Consider the following 17,133-nt stretch of genomic DNA (forward strand, 5'->3'; position numbering starts at 1 on the left):
TCTTTTGCCATCACGACTGTGCACCGGAACGGAAATCCTAATTCATATTCTTCAACCATATCATATCATACCTAATAAGCTAAACACTAATCCAATACAAAATTGTACTCTTAGGTCACTCAGTGTATTTCCAATTGGAGAAATGGTGACTTTTGTTCATATCCGGGATACCATAAAAATGATACACTCGTTTGAAGTTTGGTTCTTTCGTGTTGTCATGTTGTCATGTTGTCATGTTGTCTCATGTTGTCATGTTGTCTCATGTTGTCATGTTGTCTCATGTTGTCATGTTGTCATGTTGTTTTAGAATTGACAAAAGACTTACCAGGTCCGACAGTAGGCAAAACAAAATAAATCACTAGAGGAACAAGATTCCACTCCGTTGTTGAATAAATAAGATATTCAATAAATAAGATATTCAATAAATAAATAAGATATTCAATAAATAAGATATTCAATAAATGAATCGGGAACTCAATAATTCAATAAGTGGTTCAATCCATACAGTTATCATCAAGTTAAACGGTTGTTCAAATAATCGATTACATATTCGACAACAAAACCGATTCAGTCCCCCACCGTATCGATTCCAGAAGATACATTGATATAAAACAAGTTCCTTTAATTGTTAATGTAAAAAGTCTTTTTATTTTCTTTGAAATGAATTTATCATCTCCGTAAGCACTGTCTTAACATGACAAAAATTGTATACAGTCGATCCCCCTTATGTCAAATTCGTGAAAAAATAAAGAAATGTATTTTCACAGATAATCGAGATAAAAGGTGGCAGAGATATCAAACAAAAAGATACTACAGATATCTGAGATAAAAGTGTACTACACATATCCCAGATAAACGTATACTACAGACATCTGAGATAAAACTTACTACAGACATCTGAGATAAAACTTACTACAGATATCTGAGATAAAACTTACTACAGATATCTGAGATAAAACTTACTACAGATATCTGAGAAAAAAGGATACTACAGATATCTGAAATAACAGTATACTACAGATATCTGAAATAACAGTATACTACAGATATCTGAAATAACAGTATACTACAGATATCTGGGATAAAAGTTACTACAGATATCCAAGATAAACGTATACTACAGATATCTGAGATAAAACTTACTACAGACATCTGAGATAAAACTTACTACAGACATCTGAGATAGAACTTACTACAGACATCTGAGATAAAACTTACTACAGACACCTGAGATAAAACTTACTACAGATATCTGAGATAAACCTTACTACAGATATCTGAGATAAAAGGATACTACAGATATCTGAAATAACAGGATACTACAGATATCTGAAATAACAGTATACTACAGATATCATGGATAAAAGTTACTACAGATATCCAAGATAAACGTATACTACAGATGTCTGAGATAAAACTTACTACAGATATCTGGGACAAAACTTACTACAGATATCCAAGAAAAAGGATACTACAGATATCTGAGATAACAGTATACTACAGATATCTGAGATAACAGAATACTACAGATATCTGAGATAACAATATACTACAAATATCTGAGATAAAAGGATACTACAGATATCTGAAATAACAGTATACTACAGATATCTAAAATAACAGTATACTACAGATATCATGGATAAAAGTTACTACAGATATCCAAGATAAACGTATACTACAGATATCTGAGATAAAACTTACTACAGATATCTGAGATAAAAGGATACTGCAGATATCTGAAATAACAGTATACTACAGATATCTGAAATAACAGTATACTACAGATATCATGGATAAAAGTTACTACAGATATCCAAGATAAACGTATACTACAGATATCTGAGATAAAACTTACTACAGATATCTGGGACAAAACTTACTACAGATATCCAAGAAAAAGGATACTACAGATATCTGAGATAACAGTATACTACAGATATCTGAGATAACAGAATACTACAGATATCTGAGATAACAATATACTACAAATATCTGAGATAAAAGGATACTACAGATATCGGAGATAAATCAATATTTCAGATATCCGAGATAAAAGGATACTACAGATATCTGAGATAAAAGTATACTACAGATATCTGAGCTAAAAGGTTACTATAGACATCTGAGATAACTGTATACTACAGATATCTGAGATAAAAGGATACTACAGATATCTGAGATAAACGTATACTACAGATATCTGAGATAAAAGGATACTACAAATATCTTAGATAGAAGTATACTACAGATATCCAAGATAAACGTATACTACAGATATCTGAGATAAAAGATAACAGATATCTGAGATAAATGGATATTTCAGATATCTGAGATAAAAAGATACTACAGATATCTGAGATAACAGTATACTACAGATATCTGAGATAAAAGGTACCTATAGTTATTCCAGATAAATGTTGAGATACTTCGAGTTATCCGAGTTATAATGTTTAACAACAAATGGCTGCGAAATTCAAGGTATTTCAGATCGTTACAACGAATGGCGACTGCATACTCACACATTTGTATATATAAATACCACACAACCCTTTAAAATGAAAACGATTATTTTTAAAGCACAAAATTCTCTGAACTTGTAAATTTGTCTTCTAGTAAAATCTTCCAGCACTATAACGGTGTCATGCACTTAATAAGTAATCACGTTAAAATAAAGTCACTACAGTCATCTAAATACGCATGCACATTTTGAATGATTAGAGATCTTATAAACATACAGAATTACTGAAAGAAGAAAAAAGTAATGAAAGCACTTAAACGAATATCACAGTTCTAATAATCTCCCTTAGAAGGTCAGTTCGGAGGATAGTCGCAAGATATATCGATATTTTCATCCATGACGTCAGAATCATCGTCCAGGCCATCCACATCAATATCTTCATCGTCACTATCGATAGTGCACGCATCCTCGCCTGAATCGACTGATGTTTGTTTTAACTTTTTGTTTTCGTGTGTTTTTACGTGTTTGCTCAAATGATCACTGCGCATGAATCGCTTTCCACACTCCGGGCAGCCAAACCTTTTTTCTCCCGTGTGCGTTCGAAGATGACGCTGTAGTTCGTCGGATCGCGTGAAACTTTTTCCACAGAACAACCAATTACATACAAATGGCCTCTCCCCAGAATGCCAGCGGAGGTGAGCTTTCAAATGCGATGTTTTCCCGTACACTTTTCCACAACCCGGAATGTGACAAATGTGTTGTTTCTTTTTAGCGGGATTGTCAGAGTTTTTCGAATTTTGACAATTGGGACATCTGCAACGCCTGCACCGTCGAGTCGGGGTTATTGCTGACTTCATTCCATGCATAACAGAGGCGATGTGGGCGTGGTACTGAAGATCGGCCACGCCCCCTGCCTGCTGCGCGTATAGGAAGTGGGAGTGAATTTCTGGTTTAACATCCGGCGGAACCGGTGTAGCGCTAGTTTGTACACTCCACCAAGGAATGTCCGCCTCAGCTGCCGGTGCTGGGGACAATTGCTTCGGAGTGTTACATTGCTGTTGCACCAAAGTCACTGGAGGTGATATTGGGGAATTTCCCATGGAGGGGGGTATCGACATTGTCGAAGGTGTGGGTAAAAACTGTCTTCCAGTTGCTAAGACATTTTGCTGAATAAGACGAGCTTGGTGAAGTTCAAAGTTAAACTGTTCACATTGTAACTGCTCTTGCTGTCTGGCTTGCATAGCTAGTTCCTGTTGTTGGCGCATGTGCTGTAGCGGATGCAGAGGCGTACGTAATGACGATGACATAATTTCTTGAATATGTACTTCCGGTGATGGTCGCCATGTGGGATGGGGAAGGCTAGGTGTTGGTCTGTGCACTTCCGGTGCACATAATCTAAGAAAATTACCAGGAGTAACTTCGGGGACATTTCTCATCGACATCTTCATATTCATACCCGCCATGGTTGTGTGCTGAAACGAGACAAACATTGAAATACGGAATAAATAATTGATTTCAAAATTTGCAAAATAATTACGGATTGAAAAGCATCTCTTTTTTTCGCACAACATTGTTTCGTTCAAATGAGGATATTCCATGATGTGCAGTAAATAGAGGCAAAGAAAAAAACTGGGAACTCCTGCAAGTACGGAATCAAATTAAGTCAGGGAACGTCCGCGTGGAACTAGGGCCTGGTTCTATTCCCGCCTGTTTACAAATGTGACGTGTTACACCAGTGTCGTAACGTGCTGCTACCCAATCCTAAACTCGCTATTGTTTTCGATTAAAACTAAGTTTTAAAAATGTCTAGTGCTCGTGAAATAAAGTAATCTATTATCATATCGGCCTCAATATCACCTTTTGCAATATGCATCTAATGTCTGAGAAGAAAAAAACTTAAACGTTAAATATCATTAACGTCATATATATATAAAAAAAAAAAAGAAGCAAAAAGCACCACAACATTTAACGCTAAACGGTAAACTTTAACCCATTCACCCCGAAAGTCGCATTTGAACCTTACCAAGTAAAGGACTGGGCTAGTCCAGTTTAAATATGTAGGGGTGAATGAGTTAATTAATGTGAAAAGTGGTGGTAGTACTACAACTACTACTTCTATTGAAGGGAAACATTGTATACCAAATAATGTCTCTTCTCTGGGTGTGTTTACCATCTCAATTTTACAAAGTCAACCGTCACAAACCGTTCTTCTTCTGACGGGAGTAACATATCGATCTACAATGTCACCTAATGTGTATTAAATTGATTTTCACTGGAATGTTTTCCTTTTTTCCTTTCTTTTACACGTTATGTACTTTATGACGTCAACGTTAAACGTTCCCAAGTAACACAGTTAGGAATTTATTCGTAAGCAGCATCACCCATCAGATCTAGACTAGATAGATAAACTTGCATGAAAATGAATCAGAAAATGCCGCATTGTCAAAACAAAAGGACGAGAAGATAACGGAAGGAACACATGAAACACTGATAAATACATATCAAGGAAATCAGTAGAGGAGTGGTTCCAATAAAAAAATAACACCCAAATAAATCGATGAAATAAGTTTAAAACCAGCGCTTTCTCGTTTTTAACGAAAAACGAAACCCTATTCAAATAGCTCGTAATATTCCTTTTAGCTGAGATAATTTGTTCCACTTAACGAAACATGACATCTATCAGTTTAACACTTAACTGACACCTTATTTTACAAGAAATACCTTTGAATAATTGATTTTGTGGGGGGGTTTCAATTTAATGTAAATGCGCCCTAAATTTCTGAATAAAACAATGTGTTATTAATTTCTAATCAGAGTTGTATTATCACATAAAATATATCAGTAAACCAACAAAAGGCCATCAATAATAACTAAATTTAAAAAGAATTAAGTCAGTATTCCCCACGAAGATGTTATTGAAACTATCAAGTTTGCTCAAAATCGGATCTAGGACTCGACTACCCCCTCCGCATTCCCAACATTGTATGGATATTGCATATATTTTGTTTTACTTTGTACAATACAGTAGATTTTTTTGAGTTGTAAAGAGAAATAATCATATACAACTCTGTGTGTTTTATCAGTATTCATTTTTCCACATACAATTGTATATCATAGTAATATTTGCGGATTGATGTTATCGCGAATATTTCATAGAAGGCTAAATGCAAAAAGACTCGCGAAAATGTAATTTATGGAAGTACATTAGATTCTACAGGTGTATACAGAAATTTGTAAATGTAACTTTATATTTTATCATTATTCGTTTATCCACATATATCAACCTTAATACTTGTAGATTGAAATTATCGCGAAAATGTCATTGACGAATACAAGAGGAAATATGAACTCGCAAAAATAAAATCATTTAAAATAAATAAAATAGCAACAGAAAAGTTTATACTTTTATATACTAATATCTTCTATTATTTTTTATTACTTCACATAATGTCATCGTAAAAAGAGCACGGGTTGAAGCCTGTGCCCTCCTGTGATTGATTTGGTTTACATAGGCCTAGAGATAAAACTTCCTTCTGGTGCTAACTTGTGGTCAGTTAGTCAACACAGCTTTGTTCACTAACTGATGAATGCGGTGTATTCTGGTTCATGAGCATAATAGCACATGGTGTATACATCCCTGTTGAGACTATCTCTCTATCTATTGAGACTATCTCTCTATCTATTGAGACTATCTCTCTATCTAATTGGGGGGAAAAAGAAACGAAAAATTACTAATATTTCAGTGCATTGCCTGAGCGGTTTTAGCGCAAGCCTTACTACAAACTTTATATATGTGATATAAATTAATGTTCCGGACCGAAATAAGTGTTCCTAGACATGCTTTTTTTATTAAGCAGTCATAAGATTTGACGAGGTTGGAACTGAGGCATGTATAATCTACTTTAGTACATATTCTTTTACTTGTTTATAATTTATTATTGCCACCTAAGTATATTAGGATTGTCAATGTACGACAACAAGTTGAATTGAACAGAAATGAATAGTTTTCATTTGTACCACGCTTTAAATGAGATGTAAACCAAGGCAGTGTAATTGCTACCTACACAATCTTTTGTATGTTAGTAAGTATGTACACCTTGATGACAGACTTATTTAGATCGTCATAAAAATCCCTCTTTTTGGGCTTAGGGAGGTAACTATAGCTGTATGATGACCCTTCAATTCACAAAGAACATAATTAAAAACTCCCACACTTTACAGTGATTTTGCTTTCGTTTGAAAAGGTGAGTATTCCTGAAGAGTCATAATAAGCGGTCCGAATAACGAACAAAGCGTATGTTAGTGTGCTTTTACATACTGCCACCTCTTCTCCAGCAAAGTTTCGGCGTTGTACAAGAGTTTTGTGATACACATAGGGAACTGTGTGTAAAAAATGTCGTTGCAGTTTAATTTTAACCTTTTTCGCTGTCCGTAAGGACGGTGAATTTACCACTACAGCGAATATAAGTAAACAACATGATATAGACTAATCAAATGTACAGGGCGAAAATTGAATTTCATGGCGGAATGGCCCTGTATACAATATACCAGTAGAATACCTCATTCCTTATGATAAACATAAGAAAAAAATATCCCTTTTTTAAGGCTAAGTTTATTATAATTGATTTTTTATAAGAAAATTATTCCTTTTAAAGACTCAATTTGTTATAGTTATATAAGATATATATATTCCAGTAAAATACTTAGTTCTTTATTTATGCCAGATAATGATATCTTTTTTAAGACTTAATTACTTATTATTTGTATATAATAATAAGTCCACCTTTAAGAGAATAATCAACAACGTTACTTGATTACCTAGACATCTTGTTTTGCAAATAACGATCTTATAAAGTAAACATGAATTCAGCGATTAAAACATTATGCTTAAATTACATACCTGGATATCGTTACACCATGAGGTAAGTAAGTAAATAGGTTAAATTAATGCGAGATGGTCCTGTTCCGCTAAGGTATCCCCTTCTGTACTTCTTATGTGGACCTGTGAAAGTACTGGACGCCACCATCCATACTCTATCCCTGTACCAAAGGCACAAAACTGCCGTAAGCCCGAATGAGAGCCCACCTTCCCAATCCGTTACAGTGCTATTCTTAATTAGTAGGACATGTGGTCAGTATGGTTTCACATGTCTGACTGACCAGTACCGTTAGGACCCCCGGGGCACGGGCCGGACTATATGACAAGTGCCTAATCTCCCTACATAAAGTTTGTATAAATCGACCCGCCTTACCCCTTGGCTAACAAGCCAGCTAGATAGATACACATGACCAACCACGTACCATCTCACCAGAAGGACACTTACCTGCACGCTGAATCATGTAATTAGATTTATCACAGGTGTAAGTTTACGGTTACAGGTAGCGCTTTGAAGCTTTGTTAAATTACCTGGTTAGTAAACCTTTAACACTGTGTGAGTCACTGGGGTTAGGTTTCCTCGGGATTTCTGCAGGAGTTAAATTTGACCCCACATAAATATTTCGTACCGTTGGTCGAAAAAATTGCATACAACAAAAATATCTAATGAAATGATATGTGAATACATTCTTTGTTAATCATTTGTTAAACTGTTTCATAAAATGTGTATTGTATATGATGTTGTCTCGAAGTATACGATTCACGTGACGTGGTATACATGTAAGTTGTTTATTTCGAATTATACGTGAATAGCCATACAGATATAATATTCAGTGAATGCTAGAACACGGAAAAATACACGAGATTCGAACTTAACATAAATGTAATTCAGTTCGAAAAGCAAGATGTTTCACAACTTTTAAACATAAAAGAACTATAAAATTCAAATATCTAATAGAAAAATATTTGGATAAATTAATATAATCTAATTTACCCTCATATTTAAGTGGAGCTTATTCTGGCATTCTGAATTGATTTACTAAATTATTGAAAACGTCATTCCTTACCTTTTATTTTATTTTATTTTAACCATATTATATTTGATACAGTTTTAATCCTTTTTTCATAGAGTTTTAATAGATATTTCATACAGTTTTAATCAATATTTAATACAGCTTTAATCAATATTTCATACAGTTTAATCAATAAACCTCTGTAACCCACACTCGTTAGGTCTGAATGGGACTACCGTGTGCTACCTAGGCAATCCAAGCTTCATTATGATATCAGTTGATGGAGATGTTAACATCATAATTCGAGCATTATACATGTAATACTAAGATAGACCATTTGAATCGCCGACATATTTCCGTACAGGAAACGAGCACATATCCGGGTTCTATTAACACGGCAAAACTATATAACACACAACAACAGGAACTAAGGAGACACCAAAACAAGGGAAGACAACATCAGGAACAGAGGAGACACCAAAACAAAAGGTAAAGCAAGAGCAGGAACTGAGGAGACACCAAAACAAAAGGTAAAGCAACAGCAGGAACTGAGGAGACACCAAAACAAAAGGTAAAGAAACAACAGGAGCTGAGGAGACACCAAAACAAAGGGAAGACAACAACAGGAACTGAGGAGACACCAAAACAAATGGTAAAGCAACAACGGGAACTGAGGAGACAGCAAAACAAAAGGTAAACCAACAACAGGAACTGAGGAGACATCAAAACAAAGGGAAGACAACAACGGGAGTTGAGGAGACACCAAAACAAAGAGAAGACAACAACAGGAACTGACGAGCCAACAAAACAAAAGGTAAACCAACAACAGGAACGGAGGAGACATCAAAACAAAGGCAAGACAACAACAGGAGTTGAGGAAACACCAAAAAAACGGGAAGACAACAACAGGAACTGAGGAGACAACAAAACAAAAGGTAAAGAAACAACAGGATCTGAGGAGACACCAAAACAAAAGGTAAAGAAACAACAGGAGCTGAGGAGACACCAAAACAAAAGGTAAAGCAACAGCAGGAACTGAGGAGACACCAAAACAGATGGTAAAGCAACAACGGGAACTTAGGAGACAGCAAAACAAAAGGAAAACCAACAACAGGAACTGAGGAGACAACAAAACAAAAGGAAAACCAACAACAGGAACTGAGGAGACACCGAAACAAATGGTAAAGCAACAACGGGAACTGAGGAGACAGCAAAACAAAAGGTAAACCATCAACAGGAACTGAGGAGACATCAAAACAAAGGCAAGACAACAACAGGAGTTGAGGAAACACCAAAAAAACGGGAAGACAACAACAGGAGGTGAGGAGACACCAAAACAAAGAGAAGACAACAACAGGAACTGAGTAGACACCAAAACAAAAGGTAAAGAAACAACAGGAGCTGAGGAGACACCAAAACAAAGGGAAGAAAACAACAGGAACTGAGGAGACACCGAAACAAATGGTAAAGCAACAACGGGAACTTAGGAGACAGCAAAACAAAAGGAAAACCAACAACAGGAACTGAGGAGACATCAAAACAAAGGGAAGACAACTACAGGAGTTGAGGAGACACTAAAACAACGGGAAGGCAACAACAGGAACTGAGGAGACACCAAAACAAAAGGTAAAGCAACAACGGGAACTGAGAAGACATCAAAACAAAAGAAACAGCAGGAACTTAGGAGACACCAGATGGGAGGAGGAGACTTTTTTAAAACGCAAGGTAATAAGTGTGCTCGAAAGGGGAAGCTATGGAAAATGTCATTAGACCTGAGGACACTGCAGCCATTCTAGGTCAGTATGATTTAGTCATTATCGATATGTTCACAATTTTATCAAATTACTATGTATATGTAAGTAAGACGCCTGTTTTTATTTTTGAATAATGATTATTGGTATCACATCAGTTACTCGATCCTTTTTGGCAATTCCCGTTTACACCATACACAACAGTAAATAAAATTCAATTAAGCATTGTCAATGAAAGATAGACTGTAGCCGCATATCTTACATAATATATCTTTATTTCCTTCGACAATTTGTTATACTGCCTGTCCACTTTCCCTTATGGAGAATGTTAAAATGTATTAAACAAGGTTCATAGGTTTGAAATTAGGTATGTAGCAAAGCTTTACTTTTTACACAAGCAATACATGTATAAAACGTGTCGCAACGTTTCAACACTTCTGATACGTGCATTGTGTAAAATTTAAAACTTTAATACAAAATGCTGAAGTATTTCTTTTTACAACAGTAACTTTAAATTTCCCTTTTTTTATCTTTCGTTTTCTTAATTTTACGGATGACCTAAATAATGCCACATATTGGGGACAAGAAACCCGACAAGAAACGCTTACGCATGGCCATCACTGGCTTATTTGTGTGGCTTTATGAATGTTTTTATTTAGTTTTGGCGTCTCCATCTCTTGTTTTTAACAATATACTATCTCTCCTATCATTTTAAATGTATGTTTGTGTTTTGACGTTATAGTATATTTTTCATTTTATGACTGAAAAAGTCGAAATGCTGATATATTTTATTATGTTGTTTACACCAGTTTATCATTGACAAATGTACTTTATACGGCCATCAACTGGTCCACACAGGTGCTCCGTCTACCTGTAATCGTGGTGTAACATATCTGTATGACACAGGTGATGCCGAGCTAGCTTTGATACGGATATACCATACAATACGATACGTACCCTGTGTAGGTCAATAGAAAGATTACAATAGAATAAACGATACATATAAATATAAAAACACATGAATGTTGACACTCAAAACGTTTTCAAGTCTTATTATATTACACATCTACGAGTGTGGCCATCTTGTCCTGCTGAAGGCGAAGAATATAATCTTTTTCCAACACAGTTTTAATGGGCTAGAACATATACGTTGATTTTGAATAATGACGCTTAAAGTTTTACGGAAATTTCAACCATTCATCCCCTGTAAGACCACCAGTGAAGTAGACTATCATAAACAGCTAAGTATTGGGCAAGACGCCTCGGATCAGTGAAGACTCCCTCCCCTTTGCTATCATCGTGAATTGTTGATCATTGATTACCTAGGGTCCACCTGTACAGGAAGCCCTTACAGGGGCAGTTTGTCATGGTTCGACTGGTGCTCCGCCTTTAATGATATCGTTATTCACAACTATAGAATTAACACTGAAATCCAGGCTTCAGATTCTCAAAAGTATAGTTAGATTAAAGATATATACAACACGATTTGTTTTCTAACAAAGCTCCAAAGCTTATTCATTTTGTGTTTCGAAACTATCTGAGTGCGGTTATTTGACTTTAATCAAAATATTATCGACATTTCGCTAGCGATAGTTAAGGAATTACAATAAAGACATGTTGTCTCGTCTCTCTATTGATGAGTCCAAAATTAATTAATTGATTGGCCCACCAACAACGAACTTTCTTTGAACTTATATCATATTGTTTCTACAGGGATTTATGGTTAAATAAATCCCTCCCTCAAACAGAAAACACAACCATGTGATCCCCACCCTGTGGTCCCTCCTAACGCCTATCATGTCATGCTTGTAAATGCACAATGAAGCACTTAACACGGGTCATTAATCTGCTCCTCCCCCTATTTATCAGATCAACGGATTATTTAGGCCACCAGAGACGGAGTATACGTAATTGATAGTAGTTATACTAATTATCTAATAAACAAATCTGGTTAATTAAATTATCTCTAATATCATACACGTATTTGTTTACACGTAGTGGCATAGGAGACCTAATCTGTTGTCATTTTGGCAGTCATCACATGTAGATCTGTTATCATATAAACGTATAAACGAATAAAATAACCGTTGATGAAGACTGTAATTAGATCTTCGAATCATGTTAAAATAGCCAAACTCATGAATTTTGTGAAAAACATTTTTTTTTCACGAGCGGTGACCCTCATACACGAACCTAAATCTTCCACCAATATTTATTACATAGCTAACTATCAATATTGAAATTTTATTATCTCAATTGTGAGTCTTGTCTTGTATTCTTAAATAAGACCTACATGTATGGTTCGGGAAATAAACAAAATTAAGTGTTCGCGAAAATACAAATGTAGTAGTTTCTACTTCATATTTTGATTTTGATTAATTACCACCAATCATTGCATAAATGACCTATTTCCTATTTTGGAAACCTTTTAGATAGATAGGAATATTTAAAAAAAAAATGAAAAGGAGGTTTTGTCGCACAAAAGTAGGAAATATGATTAGATATTTGAAGAATGTGTGTGTAACACTATTTGCTATATATTTAATGATGATCTTTTAAAACTCCAGAACGGGTATTTCCTTTTCACAAATTGAAACTCAAAAACATAAGATAACAATCTATCTGTCAGCCATTGAAACAATTTCGTCCTCTATACTGCTATTGAGATAACAACCGCTTGTAATGATTCTGATAAAAATCATGATTCGGATTAGAATCAAACTAATGATTTCCGGTGAATCAGAGTCACCAAGGTTTGAAGGGTATTAACTTGCACGAAGATGCTATGGACTCCCTCATAGGGTCCATAAATTTGACTATGAACACCATGACAACAGTCAGTCTATAATTTGATTTTGGTTTCAATCATCATATACATAACGCTCCAATTTGAATCTTTGATATGACTTATTGATTACTGAAAACAAAACATAGCATTCTGGTATTCGAAATAAACATCGTAAAACAAAGTCAAGAAAAAATAATTATCGTCGTTAAGCAGATTTTATTTATTACTTTTATTTATTTATAATATTTATTTTAATGTTTAAATTAAAATTGCGTCAGTAGAAATTATGTAAGTTGATAAAGATAATTTGATAATAGTCGAATCATTGGAATTAAAATATGATAGTTGAATCAAGGCTAATTCCTTAATTGCTTAAGTAAACAAGACAGATGTTTTTTTCACCTGTATTTTAACAAGACACGCGTACGTTTCATGATTCTTGTTCCATTGGAACTCTTGTTTAGAATTGTATTGCTTTTTTATATTTTGTTGTCATTATAATTATTAGACTTGATACGTCAGCCTCTTGATTAAGTCATGGTTACCACATACCCTCATATGCTCCAGTTGGATCAGATGTCCCGAGCCTGTGTTCATGAAGTCGTTCTCAAGGCTTTTGTGCTCAAGCCTAATTTCTTGTTCTGGTTATAAACGAATAAAAAATCTTACTTTGTCTATGATTAGGAAAACATTTGAAGATACTTAGAGCCGAATACTATTTTCAATGTTTACATTTGACTTAATGATTTAAGCGAGTAACAACAATACTGGTTTGAGCACAGAATCCATGCTTGAGCATGAGAACGGTTTTATGAAGACGGGCTCAGGACTTCTATCACGACATATCTGTCTCCCGTAAGTCCTAGATATAGGGAGGAAAGCCTTCATAGGGGGTTATGATATATATTTATATTAAACAGAAATAATTCATGAATAGAGTCCTTTTTTTTACAAAATAAAAAGGGATGACCTGTCAATGAAATATTTGCTTGTCATCACGGACGCGATGATTAACAGTAACGTAACGCGTTATGACAAATTTGTAACAGAGAAAAAAATCCTGATTAGCGTATTTCTGTAACGTTTCGTCAAACATTGAAATATATATTCGTCCTTTAATGTACCGGTTAAATTATCCCGATAGTCTGACAGAGATAGTAGAAATATGTAATATACAGTTAAATGTTCGCCCTTTTCTCCACGGTACGAGCGAATCCATTGTAACGACAAAGACTAGAACAACCACGAGTAATATCTCTACCGTGGAGAGCGACTGTATTCAGTTTTATGTAACTTGCATAGATTTCCCTCAGACTAATACAAATGTATAAACCATGGTAAAACAGTATAGCATTCATTATACTGTGAAACATGTCTTTGCCGACATCACGAGGGACTAATTTCTTTTCACATACTACAGGGTGTCGGTGAATACGGATTAAACCAGTCAAATAATCCTGTCATATTTTGCAGACGTACTTATCATAAGGTGTCGGTAAAATCAGATGTCGATAAAGACAGGTTTTGTTTGAAATTTGTATAAATAGTGTTTGTTTATAGACAGTAAATTTCCATCACCACTGCTTAATTCACGTGTAAATATGTACTAAGAAAAGAGTTTCTATAACTTCTCCTAAATTATTTACTATTCAAAATGTAATAATCGAGCACCATATTTTATTAACATTTCAGATGTAAGAAGTTTTTCACCCATATTGTATTAAAATCAAACTGGATGTGATTCATGAGTAGAAACACGTTTGCTAACACTGGCTTGACTCAATCAATTTCTAGAATAAACGTATAATATAACAGTCATATTTGTGTTGATAAAAAATAAGGAAAACTAAATATTATAACACGAAATAAGAAATGCATAAACAAATGCAGCTTCATCTGTATGTATCGTGTTTCATTCCTCATCAAGACAAAACGTCTATCACATTTCTGTCAACGCCAAATTAATTATGTTGATGAGAATTATGAATCAGCGAACTTACATATGTTATTTCTAAACAAAACAAGATACCACCTTAATGTGTCTTTAAGCAAATTAGTTTATTACCCGGTTAAGTTTAATGATACAGACTATATTACAGTACATACAATGTTGAATAAATAAAAACTAACAATAATGTCAGCACGAAAGAACAGAAATAAATTACAGTACAACAATGTTAAACAAATAGAAACTAACAATATTGTCAGCACGAAAGAATAGAAGAAAAAATGAAATGACAGACAAGTGCACGAACAGGAGACACCAAAACTAAAGGCCATACACCATAAGCTTTGCAGAGTCATGTGGAGGGTTGGTCTTCTATCCAACATATCATTCTCATTAAATAAGCATTATTATTTTCATTTTGACAAGCTTACCTGGTGAAAGTGTAAAGGACGTGGAGCGGCTATAGCTGTTGCCATGTTGGTTTCGAGTAGTTACAGACCGCCAGATATCTTAGTTTAAACATCCGATCTACGACGGTGGTCCTACAGAAGGAGCTATACAGTACTTCCAACTAGACTCGTTTTTTGTCGCCTTACGTAAAAATCTCTGTGAACACTCCTGCGTACTGCTAGTAATATCCGTCAAGTATGATACATTGACTGAGAAGTGTTAAGTCGCACACAGATCTCCACCCTCCACTGTTAAAGTTCTTTATAAAGTTAACGTTTTTCTTGAGAAGATTCCGATTTCTATCCCATACTGAAACCTCTTTGGAATTACCGCCCGCCAATCGCGTAAGTTTGCCGTCCCTTTGAAGTTCGCCGCCAACCAATTGGAATCAATAGCCGGGTAGTTTAAAAGGAAATTAAATCCATTCAGTCTACGTAGTTCTAAAGCTTGGTTTGTTGACACAGATAATAGTAGCGATTATATGTTGGTATTAGCTGGGTTGTGGAGGGCGGGAAAGTAATCGTCTTGCAGGGAGTTTATACACACAAATAATTGGATTTAAAACATCAAAGGGGCATACCGACACGGTGTACAGGTGATTCGAGTAGCTGATCACGTGACACAAGATCAGTATAAATCGCGTCTTTGTAGTTAGGAATGCCTTTGTGGGGTAGTTAGTGGTCTTAGCAGAAACGATAAAGGTTACAGAATACCGCGATAAAACGCGTGTAGCCCCCACCCCTCTCACAGCTACCGAGACTTAGGGATGGCACGAAAACATGAGGTCTGGTGCCTCCATCGCTTCCTTCTAAAGTGTTTAGTGGCAAAGTCATCCCAGATCATAGAGCTGATACTGAGAGACCAACCTATCGCAGTTAGAGGCACTTAAAGATTGACAGATAAAGGCTACGAGATGGCTGTTCCCCTTCTGTCTTTCTGTCTCTCTCTGTCTCTCTCTCTCTCTCTGTTTCTGTAATTGCGAGGTTAAAACTTGTTACGCACTTTGAACGAAAAAATAGATATCTCGTAATATAGGTCTGAATTATTGTAAGATCAATATATACCAAAATCTTAAATGTATGATGACTTTTTTTTAAATAACATTAAAGAGTTGTTACTATTTCCGAAATCATAGAGGGAAATTGAGGGACTTCATGTAAGTGCTTTGGTTCATTTAATTCATTATTTCTCTTTTTTGTTCGAAATATAAGTGGGTTTATTTAAAAGAGAAACAATATCTACATTAATCTTGGTTTAAACAATAGCCTTTGGTATATCATATCAACATAAATTAAATCCGAGTGATATCGTATAATTCCGCAGTATACAATATAATTGTCTTGATTTTCCGATCGTGAACTTTCTCTTTCTTGAAAGTAACATCCCTGTTTCCCCTTCCGGCGATGTTTACATCGACTGCTGAAAATACAGGGTGATCTTTTAATTTGGTTATAAGATTTTTTTGGGTGATATAAAGGTCGATATTTTTTATTTGCTCGTTAGTGTCCCTTTTTTGTTTGTCTGTAATTACCCCAGTTCTCGTTATGAGAACGTAACATTACTTGCATTTGGCCCAGACGAGTGTCGTCAATGAAGTAAAGACATGTACCTTTCCGGAGAACACCTGGTGCTAGTATCTTTGTACTTTTTCAAAAACCTCAATTCAAGTCTTTCTTTTGTTCATTATTTTGCCCTTGTTTTATACATTTTGAGTTCGACTTACGGTTTTGTTGGCACTTTGGTATTCTCTTGATATTTGAGTTATCAAATTGTCTGATTAATACAATAAATCGTCATCCGGACTACATTTCTTTTCTTTTGTATACCATAACTTGTCATAGGACTA

General features: G+C 35.1%; 1 protein-coding gene across 3 annotated transcripts; it reads right to left on the reverse strand.

The window, feature by feature from the left end:
• Positions 1-1,429: 1,429 nt before the first annotated feature.
• LOC110451455 (transcription factor Sp5-like) lies at positions 1,430-15,808 on the reverse strand. Of its 3 annotated transcripts, none has more exons than XM_021499483.1 (2): positions 15,269-15,808; positions 1,430-3,933 (listed from the first exon to the last, which is right to left on the reverse strand). In XM_021499483.1, exons 1-2 carry the CDS (start codon positions 15,311-15,313, stop codon positions 2,815-2,817), a joined length of 1,164 nt encoding a protein of 387 aa, XP_021355158.1. In that variant the 5' UTR covers positions 15,314-15,808; the 3' UTR covers positions 1,430-2,814. The 3 variants fall into 3 exon arrangements, with proteins under 3 accessions (XP_021355158.1, XP_021355159.1, XP_021355160.1); XM_021499484.1 differs by lacking the exon at positions 15,269-15,808 and adding an exon at positions 13,442-13,508; XM_021499485.1 differs by lacking the exon at positions 15,269-15,808 and adding an exon at positions 7,362-7,686.
• Positions 15,809-17,133: the final 1,325 nt, after the last annotated feature.

The sequence above is a fragment of the Mizuhopecten yessoensis genome, unplaced genomic scaffold, assembly GCF_002113885.1.
Source record: "Mizuhopecten yessoensis strain PY_sf001 unplaced genomic scaffold, ASM211388v2 scaffold6031, whole genome shotgun sequence".
In the NCBI taxonomy this organism is placed as follows: Eukaryota; Metazoa; Mollusca; class Bivalvia; order Pectinida; family Pectinidae; genus Mizuhopecten; species Mizuhopecten yessoensis.